At 57.3% G+C, this 9,738-nt stretch overlaps 4 protein-coding genes across 4 annotated transcripts; 1 reads left to right on the plus strand and 3 right to left on the minus strand.

The window, feature by feature from the left end:
- The first annotated feature begins 506 nt into the window (after window positions 1–506).
- P884DRAFT_254187 (S-adenosyl-L-methionine-dependent methyltransferase) lies at window positions 507–2,761 on the plus strand. Its single transcript, XM_069440872.1, has 5 exons — window positions 507–733; window positions 833–1,057; window positions 1,142–1,319; window positions 1,385–2,136; window positions 2,210–2,761. The coding sequence occupies exons 1-5, from the start codon at window positions 617–619 to the stop codon at window positions 2,426–2,428; spliced, it is 1,491 nt and encodes a 496-aa protein (XP_069302185.1). The 5' UTR covers window positions 507–616; the 3' UTR covers window positions 2,429–2,761.
- Window positions 2,762–4,197, minus strand: P884DRAFT_282133 (uncharacterized protein). The gene is made up of 2 exons (XM_069443582.1): window positions 3,369–4,197; window positions 2,762–3,270 (listed from the first exon to the last, which is right to left on the minus strand). Exons 1-2 carry the CDS (start codon window positions 4,057–4,059, stop codon window positions 3,068–3,070), a joined length of 894 nt encoding a protein of 297 aa, XP_069302186.1. The 5' UTR covers window positions 4,060–4,197; the 3' UTR covers window positions 2,762–3,067.
- Window positions 4,198–4,842: 645 nt separating this feature from the next.
- On the minus strand, window positions 4,843–5,949 carry P884DRAFT_215765 (60S ribosomal protein eL34; the record flags this gene model as incomplete). The annotated part of the gene is made up of 3 exons (XM_069439282.1): window positions 4,843–5,410; window positions 5,695–5,818; window positions 5,912–5,949. 3 exons carry the CDS (start codon window positions 5,947–5,949, stop codon window positions 5,222–5,224), a joined length of 351 nt encoding a protein of 116 aa, XP_069302187.1. The 3' UTR covers window positions 4,843–5,221.
- A 144-nt stretch (window positions 5,950–6,093) lies between these two features.
- P884DRAFT_326613 (uncharacterized protein) lies at window positions 6,094–7,193 on the minus strand. Its single transcript, XM_069445484.1, has 3 exons — window positions 6,931–7,193; window positions 6,787–6,850; window positions 6,094–6,735 (listed from the first exon to the last, which is right to left on the minus strand). Exons 1-3 carry the CDS (start codon window positions 7,057–7,059, stop codon window positions 6,524–6,526), a joined length of 405 nt encoding a protein of 134 aa, XP_069302188.1. The 5' UTR covers window positions 7,060–7,193; the 3' UTR covers window positions 6,094–6,523.
- Between the last annotated feature and the right edge of the window lie 2,545 nt (window positions 7,194–9,738).

Consider the following 9,738-nt stretch of genomic DNA (forward strand, 5'->3'; position numbering starts at 1 on the left):
TGCTCTGCTGAGATGCCGAGGGCAAAAACCTTGGGGTCGCTGTATTGTTATGGACGTAGCGCTGCAATTCATACTCCGTACTTCTCATCCTCTTGGCCTTCCTTTTTCGTTCACAGGGTTCCTGAAACCGTGCTTTGAAGGGAGGCTTAGCGGCTCTACTGCTGCTACGTGTTCATTTGCATAGGTAAATGTTGAAGGTTTGGTGAACCTTGCCTAGGGGGGTTGCAGGGAGAAAACTCACGAGGTGCTGTACAAAGTACTAGCTATACTATTATGTACTCCGTACGGGGGACGGTTTCTCAGGGAGCGTGAGAAAGGGGCAAGCTCAGCGGGATCAACAAGAGCGGCAGCAGGAGCTGGCCCTGCAGAATCCTTAGCCACTGGGCGCCAAGCCTACAACCTCCACAGTACAGTAACGCAGCAGAGTGTCGAGACCCACACACTCAGGAGCGTCGGCCAGTCCCCTGCTTGCCCACCGCCAAAGCAAGCTCCCCTTTCCCGCCCTGCTGAAAAAGTGCACATTTGGAACCTCTCGTCCTCTTCCCTCTCTTCCAACGATACACCCCATTTCCAGCTCAGCAGTCCGCGTTTGGGACTGTAGCTGCTGTCTGTCGAGATGTCGAAGCCACAGAGCGCCAACGGCAGCGAGTCCGAGTTTGAGTTTATCGAAACTCCCAAGGCTCCCACGCCGACCTTCGAGAAGGCTGAGGACTGCGGAGTGCGCACTACGTCGGTGAGTGCCATTGCACTGGTTGCCCGCACCGGTGTCGGGAGATTGGACTGCCACGAGCCGTAACAGAGTCAATTGACATGGACTGACGCCTGCCTGCAGTATCCGACCATCAAAAATGCGCCGCTGCCCGCAGAAGGCGCTGGCACCGAGACCTTCTCCAACAAGCTGCTCTTCTCCATCCTCGGCGGCGTGCCCCTTTACCTTTCATGGAAGCTCGGTGGCGGCCTGAAGACAGCGCTCTTTCTGGCTCTCTTCACCACTCTTCCTCTGCTCGCTGCCTTCTGGCTGATCGTCTCGACGGTGTCACCCCGCAAGAACGAAAAGGTTCGTCTCCCGGGCCGTCCGGTCGAGCACTACCTCACGTTCAAGAACCCGGCCGACCGGGCCAAGTACCATGGCCGCAACAAGATCCCCATGGAGACCTTCCACGAGATGTACTTTGACGGCGACGTCGACTTCAATGGCGACGCCCTCGAGGTTCTGGAGTACCGTCACGATTGGGCCAGCTTCCGGTTCACCTTTGGTTTGATCAAGTTCTTCCTGACCGGCATGATGCCCGAGGTCATCATGCACACCCGCTCCCAGGGTAGGTTGACCTGCCGGTCTGCTGCGTTTGGAGAAGCCAATTGAGGATACGCTAACCCAAACCAGATGAGGAGCAGGTCCGCGACCACTACGACCGCGGCGATGACTTCTACGGCTGGTTCCTCGGCCCCCGCATGATCTACACGTCTGGCATTATCGGGGACATCAACCGGGAGGAGACCCTGGAGGAGCTCCAGGACAACAAGCTGGCCGCCGTCTGCGAGAAGATTTCCCTGAAGGAAGGTGAGCGCTTGCTCGATATCGGCTGCGGCTGGGGCACCTTGGCCCGCTTCGCCAGCGTCAACTACGGCGCCAAGGTCACCGGCATCACCCTGGGCCGCAACCAGACTGCTTGGGGCAACAACGCCCTGCGCAAGGTCGGCATTCCCGAGGAACAAAGCAAGATTCTGTGCATGGACTACCGCGACATTCCTGTGCCTGACGGTGGCTACAATAAGATCACCTGTCTTGAGATGGCCGAGCACGTCGGTGTCCGGCATTTCAAGTCGTTCTGCAAGCAGGTCTACGACATGTTGGATGACGATGGCATCTTCTTCCTCCAGATCGCCGGTCTTCGCAAGAGTTGGCAGTACGAAGACTTGATCTGGGGTCTCTTCATGAACAAGTACATCTTCCCCGGCGCTGACGCTTCGACTCCCCTCGGCTGGTTTATCGACAAGCTTGAGGGTGCTGGCTTCGAGGTCAAGGCCGTCGATACCATTGGCGTGCACTACTCGGCCACTCTCTGGCGGTGGTACCGCAACTGGATGGCCAACAAGGACAAGATTGAGGCCAAGTACGGCAAGAGATGGTTCCGCGTATGTGGTTTGACGTGTTCCGTGTTTTTTTTTTTTTTTTGTTTCCCTTTTGCAATGCTAACCTGGGGAACAGATTTGGGAGTATTTCCTTGCCTACTCGACTATCATCTCCCGTCAGGGAAGTGCCACCTGCTACCAGATTGTCCTCCACAAGAACATCAATGCGTTCCACCGCATCGAGGGCGTTCCCACGCAGTATGGCCTCAACGGCTCTACTCGTGCCACCAAGGCTGATATGAAGGCCTGGGCCGAGGCTAACGCTGCCGACTTCCCTATCGTCCCTGCTCACTGAAATCTTTCTGGGAAATGCAAAGAAGTTCCCAACCTGAAGGCCTCGGCTTTGCTATCGAGAAAGCTTCTTGGTTGGTGAAATTCATGATAGGTGATCCACCGACTAGGTGATCATACGTGGCGGATACGGAGTGCTGTATGGCGATGAACCAATGTGGTTCTGGGATTGGGCATGATACCGGGACGAATACAGAAACAAGAGTAAAGAACACGTTCGCTAGGGACGGTTAATTTTACGCCCTCGGATAGAGTTGGAAGTCAAATGGTGACATTAATCAAGCCACAAGTATGACAATATGAGACTACTGATTTAACGCCAAACGGCGGACGGAATCATTATTCCGTGGAGATGCTGCTTAGTCTACTTCACTGAGCATATAAACTTTGATAGACCCGCACCGGTATTTCCACCCGCCTCCTGCTTACGACGGAGAGAATCGGAGGGAGTGCAATTTCCCAGTCAGTCTCGATGGACCAGCTCGCTGTCCTTGGGGACTGGCGTCTCCAACTATAAATGTCCGGTTTCTCCCGTCCAGTCGGCGACATGTCATACAGCGACTGTGCCCACCCTCTTCGAAGTGCCATTGATCCAAGCTTGACAGCACACGAGATGTCCTGCTGCCGAACGAAGGCGGACAACCTATCGAGCACCGTCCTTCCACCCGATTGGTATCAGTGCCGCCGCAACATCATCCACCCCACGCTCCGTAGCTAACATGTTGTACTGTGACGCCGCATTCCTCGTATCCAACACCTCTACCCTCATCCCCAGATTGCTGATCGCCCGCCGTGTCGCAGGGCTGAGAGGTCGCATCTCCGGGCCCAGCCCCAAAATGAGTAGGTCTGTGTCACCTCCACGGTCAGCCTTAAAACACACGACGAGCCACGGAAAATCATGCACGCTGAAAGGTAAGGGACGGAACAGGAAGAGCGAATCTTACCCGGTCTAGGCCAGACAGCGCCCAAGACCGCAAACGCCTCCTCGGCCACCTCCCACTGCCCCTTGGCATTCACCAGCCCTGCCCTCCCCCCCTTCGTCGTTCCCCCGCCGGCGGCGGCGGCGGCGGAGGAGGAGGAGGAGGAGGAGGAGGCCGCCTCCCCGTCTCCTCGCCGCAGAGGCAGCTCCCACGGCCGCCAGGCGAACGCCTCGCCGCCCACGAGCAGCGCCCCGCTGCCGCCGCGGATGTGCACGCCCGAGTGGAGCGAGAACCCGTCGTCGCGGCAGGCCACCACGGCCGTGGCCGGCACGGGCAGGGAGCCCAGCACGTCCAGCTGCCCGAAGTCGGTCGGCGGCGGCTGGTCGGGCACCTCCTCGCGGTTGTGCGCGAGCGGCCTGCGCTGGCGATTGGCCGGTCGGGTCGTGTGGACCGCCCTGGCGATGATTGGGGAATAGCTGTTGCAACTGGGTTTGCGGCAACAACTGCTACTGCTACTGGTGGTGCTGCTGCTGCTGTTGTTGTATTTATTGTTGCTGAGGAGGGTAGGCTGCCGGTGGACACGGCAGGTGGTAGGCAGAGGGACTGTTGGTGTTCGTTGTGAGGAGGAGGAGAAGAAGGTTCGTCTGGCTGTGGCTGAACTGAGAGCGCGCGAGGCGGGAACGGAGAGACGGAGAGGTGTCGATGGGGTCGCCATCTGCGGCTATTGCTGGATCCGGCAATCCGTCGGACCCGGACAGGCACGCACTGCAGAATTGATTGATTAATAGCAAAAGTCGTGGTCGGTTGGTGCACCTGCCAGCTGTGTGACTACGGGGAGCTCTTGCAAGTCCTCCAATTGTAAATTTGGGTGGAGCTCGACGTCACTGGTGCAACTTTCTCCCCCCTGGTCTTGGCCTCCATTGACTCCCTTCGCATCATCGGTCGCGTATGCTTGTACTGTACTCCGTATACTCTCCCAACAATTACCTGATCTAAGTAGAAGTATGAGCCATCTATTTAACCCTCTATGCACGCACTTTCCAAACCCACACCCTGACCCTCCCTTGCATATCGGTTGTTCACTCTTGCCTTTGGCTTCCCTTGTTTCCCCCCAGCGTCTTGGACATGGTCATCGCGTCTAACTCACCGGCATATTTTGAGGAGCCGAAGTCAGGCAGGCCCCGACGTATTACAGAGCTTTCTTATCCACAGTGTCTTCGTGGGGCGAGAGGGGATCGAGCAGTATTAACCCCGTCCGATAAATGAGGCACAGCCGTGCCGTGGAATGGAACGTGAGAGACACTAGGGGTTGGAATACGGAAGAACGTGAGCACAGAGCAGAAGCGCCGAGGAGATCAGATAAATGTTGGCTTGACGTCGGTACCTGGCTTAAGGCACTGCAACGGAGGTCACATGGGATACGACCTTCTCCGAGCCCAAAAGTAAGCTAGGGCTTGGCCGATCTCGCTACGTCTTCCAGTCAGTCCCAAGAGGAAATGCCGCTTTCCACGGATCGCGGATGAGTGACAGGCTGTGTGTCATACACACACACACACACTGCTCCAGCAGTACCATGGCAACGCATGGGCGCGACTCTTGCTTCGATTGTTCATTCGTGACCGAATTTGCTTGTCGTTCGGCGCTCAAAGATGCCCATGCTAGATCTTCCACCAGCATCCCAACCCCCACGGAGTACGGCCTGAAGTCCAATTCCATTGAGAACCTCATCCCGGAGTACAAAGCAGCCCTAAGAACAAAGACAGCCAACCCCGGCTGTATATGCGTGCGTATGGCATGCCGCCCGTTTCCCCAGTGAACACCGAAGCAATGAGACCGTCAACCTAGCATCCGTCGTCCCAACCAGAAACTAAGCCCGTTTATTTCTTCTTCTCAGCCTGGCTCTGCTCCTTCAGCACCTTCTTGACGATCTTCTGCTCCTCGATGAGGAACGCCCGGACGATGCGGTCCCGGACGCAGTTACCGCACCTCGAGCCGCCATATGCGCGCTGGACAGTCTTCTTGGGCTTGGAAACCTGAGCATACTCGCGAGGGCGAAGAGCGGGGATCTGTTGAGTAGCGCTGCGTCAGCGATCTGTACGTTTTGCTTTGCCGTGTCCAGAATCCCTGCTGCCACAACCAATCCCACTAGAGCGCCGGCAAAGATGCATCGGTAGGCGAAAACCCAGTCACGTTTCGAGCTCAGCCGGGTCTCAATGATTCCGCTGAGATCTTTCCGGGGTTCTGGAAATCTCCAAAGGTCGATATCGGTTGTTCGTAGCTTTCGGTTGCCATCGTCGTTCGGAACGCCCAATCTAGCCCATGCAACATCTTAAGATCGCAAACTACTTACACCAGGGAGCTTGACGCCGCAGTCGCCGCACTTCGGAGCAGTGCCGCGCTTCTTGATGTGGAGAACCCTAAGCTTGCCGCCGGGAGTCTTGACAATCCGCGTCAAGTTAGACGTGGTGTTGTATCTGGTAGGAAGAAGCCCGGGTTAGCCCATGCTCCTTTGGCTCAACTCTCCACGTGTTGATTTCGGCAATTTCAGCGACAAGTGGAAAACTCACGGGTTCCGGCGACGATAGGTGACTCGTGAGGGGGCCATTGCTGCGGTGTTGTCGTCACTGACGTGATGGTTTCCGTCGACTCGATCACGGTGTGCAAAATGATTGAATTTTGAGGTCTAATCCGTAAATTTCTGTGTGGGTGCAGAATCCCTGCCCCACTCTAGAGAGCACAGAAGGGCTGGCACTTGGCACAGCGTAACGCCAGCCGGCGCCACATGACGCGCATTGCTTCAGCTGTGCGGATTAGCATACGGAATACTCCGTCGCGTAATATCAGCGTGACGCATGTACTGAAATACCCGGCAGTTGTTACAGTGTGGCTAGTGGTCCCTGGTCTTGGTCTTTGGAGCTACCAGGTAGCCACCCCGAACATCATCGGACACTTTGAAAACTCTCCTGAATCTGCCAATGTGATGGAAGTCTTCAAGTCAAACTTCGCCGTCACTGCTCTTATAATCAGGAAGATGATGCATTGTCCCATGCCCCGTTTCCCATTGTCCAGCATGCCAGGCCCAAGACCCAATAGGTTTATCTGTGTCGCGCCAACTCCATACGCCTGGTAGTTATCCCAAACGCCGATAGATATCCAAGGTGTTGAAAATTGTAAGCAATTCATACAACCCGGCGCCTCTTTTTGTCTGGATCAGCCCAGTCCGGGTGTTCAGTGGCCCGCCACTGCTTGAGGCTCCTCGGACTTTTCTGGCTAGGCCGTGCTCTTTGAAACAGGCCATCAGTGATCAGGCTGTAGTATGCCTCTTGGAAGTTCGCAACCTCCTTGTTAGTATTGTTAACGGACTGCATAAAAGCGGCAAAGGCAGCCTGAGCTGGGATTGTTGTTAGTTGGCGGCGACAATCCGCGCGTGGTGAAGACTCACGCGACGGCTGTTTGACCGTGAGCGGCTCGAGCATTCGTGGAAGCGCGGAGCGCAGCTGCCTTAGCTTCATTGACGAGTCAGACAACCTTCGAGCGCACTACTATTGGAGACGCTGACACGTCGAGAGCGTCAGAGCAGACTTGCCTGAAGATGCACCTCGTCCAAGCGGGCGAGCATATCCTCGAGTTGCTGCTCCTCCACGGCACTATCCTTGGCCGCAGGCGGCTGCTTCAGGCTTAAGCTGGGGTTGGAGTTGTTGGCGTTGTTGGCCATCTTGAAGCCGCCAACGCTCTGACCAGGGAGCGGTGGAAAAAGCAGACAGCGGTCTGAAGATATTGGGCAGCCGCGTTCTCCGGGGCCAGGAGGAGGCCGAGAGATTCACAATGTGACAAATCTGATTGTACGAAGAACTGCGCATGTGTTGGGTGCGGCCAACGAATGGACTAGCACCGGCTTGCTGCCCTTGTCCCCGTCAAGTGCAGAAGTTGATTGGGTGGACTCGTCGCGCCAACATGCATCGAGCCAAATTGTGGCTGATGCAAGAGGGAAGCCTAGTGACTCGTTCAGGGAAGCTCGGGCCAACTGCTGCCAGGTTTTGGACAGGGTGGGGAGCGAAGCTGGGTTGGGCCGAGCAAACAACAGGCGGAGGGACCGACCTGGGAAAGGACTAATCTGTACACGCTGCTCGCAGCCTCGATCAGCATTCCACGCAACGCGCTGACTGGAGCGAGTGCAGGCAAGTTCAGTTTCCGCCAGTGTCTCACCGACTAGGCGGCATTTTACTTTGTTCTGTGCGCGTCGAACCACATCTAGCGACTTTTGTTATTTTCATTGTTGTTCATTTTTCTTCGCGTTCTCGGCGCTTCGCCTGGAAATAACGGTTTTCTCTGCAATCGGTCAACAGTTTTGGGCGATCGCACGCGCACAACACGCCTCTCGGCACCACCTTGGGCCCCCGCCCAGCAGGCGCCGCCGGATTTCCCCTCCAAACTGATACTGCTACAGTACAAGTACAAGTACTCCGCACACCCGCGCAGCACAGTGTTTCCCACTGGCTATTCAGTGCCACATCACCAATCATCATGGACCCTTTAGGTGCTACTGGAGGCCCGTCGCAGGCCCAGCCACGCCCGCGCAAGCGCGCTCGCACTGCCCGCGCCTCGGAAGCTGGAAATGCGGCTGCTGGCTGCCCGTTGGCCCCCGTCCCACAAGCAACCCAGGGCTGGGGTCACCACGGTCAGACCGTGCGTGCGCCCGTCGACACCGTGCCCACTCAACAACAACCTCCTTTTCCGTCGCAGCAACTCGATAGATCGCATCAGCATCAGGTCGCAGACGCCGACGGATTGATGAACGGCTACAGCGGCGTCCCGCAGCATACTCAATACCCCGATCCGCAATCAACGCTCGCCCCGGCTACGCAGCCGGACAGTTCGGGCCTCAGCAGTCTGAGCGCACTTGCCGGCGATCACCAGCACCAACAACACGCGCAGCAGGGCCAGCAGCACCACCAAGCCCAACAGCAGCAGCAGCAGCAGCAACAACAACAACAGCAGCAGCAGCAGCAACAGCAGCAACAGCAGCGAGGGGCCAACAAGCCCGATCGAATCATCTTCCAACATCAGTACGGCGCGCCTCATCCCGGCAGCAATTCGTCTCCGACATCCGTGGCGAACCCGTCATCCGCGTCGGCTGGCTACAACATTCCGCAGTGGACAGTGCCCGACACCAACACGGCGCCGCAACAACAACAGTCTTCTGCACCGTCGTCTTCTTCGATGCCTCCGCAGTCGCCCGCCTTGGGCTCTTCCGCGGGCTTAGCGCCCCCGCCTGAGGGCATCTACCGCTCTTTCGACGATCTGCTTTCGTCGGTGCAGCGGACCGCAAAGGAGCAGGGATACAGCATTGTGAAACTGCGCGCAAGCAACTATCGTGATGGTAAACCGACGCGCTACGATCTGGTGTGCGACCGCGGCGGCGTCAAGTACAGCAGCACCGCCAAGAAACGCAACCCCAGCACTCGCAAGGTCGACTGCCCGTGGCGCGCTAAGGCAGTGTGCGAGGTGAATCTTGGTCACCAGTGGCGCTTCGCGGTCCAGGAGGCCAGACACAACCACGAGGCGCGCGTCGCCGCCGCCGTCCCGGGCCAGGAGAACACGCCCGTCGCCCAGAGCCTCAGGAGCATCAACAACAAAGTCGACCGCATGGCCCACGACGTGGCACAGGGTTTCAGCCGGCTAGAGAGCGCAATCACGGCGCGTCTTGATAACATCGAGAAGAGGCTCGAGGCCCTCGAAGGCGGCCGATCAGCCATGCTCGGCGGCAACGGCGTGCCTCAGATGGGCGCGCCCAACATGCCTCCTGCCAACATGGGCGGCAGCAGTCTCGGCAACAGCTCGCTGGCCAACGGCGGCATGCAGCCGCTCGTGGACGGTCGACTGAGTGGCGTCGAGAGCCGGCTAAGCCAGATGGAACCGCGCAGCCTCGACGGCCTGCAAATGATGGATGACGACACGAGGGGCCTGTCAATGATGGTCAACTCGTAGTCCGGGGACCACCATGATCAGGACGGTAGCTCAAACATCTACAATTCCTGATCTTGAGTCGAAAAGGGAGCACGGACACTGCCCTACGTTTGTTTCGCTTTGCCCGAGCCCGGCATCAAGGCGCTGCACTGGATTTCACCCAGCCAACTAAGGTTGGGAACGTTTTTTCCCCTTGCTAATGCCCAGCGAGGTCTTGCTGCTTCCTGTTCTGGAGCGAGATGATGTGGTGCGTTCACATGGTAATCACCGGGGCGCCCTAAGATGATGGGCGCAAGAAAAAGCAAAGGCGGGCCGGGACCAGATATCAGGGACACTTCAGAAAGGCCATGGGATGTTCGGGCCCTCCCCGTTTTCTGTCTTGATTTTCCTTTTTATTTTTTGCTGTATATGTACTCACTCCTCCTCG

Source organism: Thermothelomyces heterothallicus (assembly GCF_042370625.1).
Source record: "Thermothelomyces heterothallicus CBS 202.75 unplaced genomic scaffold P884_scaffold_1, whole genome shotgun sequence".
Lineage (NCBI taxonomy): Eukaryota > Fungi > Ascomycota > Sordariomycetes > Sordariales > Chaetomiaceae > Thermothelomyces > Thermothelomyces heterothallicus.

Excerpts from the sequence above, each read along its gene's own strand:
- P884DRAFT_254187 (XM_069440872.1), top strand. The coding sequence starts at position 617 with ATGTCGAAGCCACAGAGCGCCAACGGCAGCGAGTCCGAGTTTGAGTTT. Across the intron at positions 1,320-1,384 it reads CATGCACACCCGCTCCCAGG|ATGAGGAGCAGGTCCGCGAC; the intron begins GTAGGTTGACCT and ends AACCCAAACCAG. Across the intron at positions 2,137-2,209 it reads ACGGCAAGAGATGGTTCCGC|ATTTGGGAGTATTTCCTTGC; the intron begins GTATGTGGTTTG and ends CCTGGGGAACAG.
- P884DRAFT_282133 (XM_069443582.1), bottom strand. The coding sequence starts at position 4,059 with ATGGCGACCCCATCGACACCTCTCCGTCTCTCCGTTCCCGCCTCGCGC. Across the intron at positions 3,271-3,368 it reads CGCTGTCTGGCCTAGACCGG|ACCTACTCATTTTGGGGCTG; the intron begins GTAAGATTCGCT and ends GAGGTGACACAG.
- P884DRAFT_326613 (XM_069445484.1), bottom strand. The coding sequence starts at position 7,059 with ATGGCCAACAACGCCAACAACTCCAACCCCAGCTTAAGCCTGAAGCAG. Across the intron at positions 6,851-6,930 it reads TGGACGAGGTGCATCTTCAG|CTAAGGCAGCTGCGCTCCGC; the intron begins GCAAGTCTGCTC and ends TCGTCAATGAAG. Across the intron at positions 6,736-6,786 it reads CACGGTCAAACAGCCGTCGC|CTCAGGCTGCCTTTGCCGCT; the intron begins GTGAGTCTTCAC and ends CAACAATCCCAG.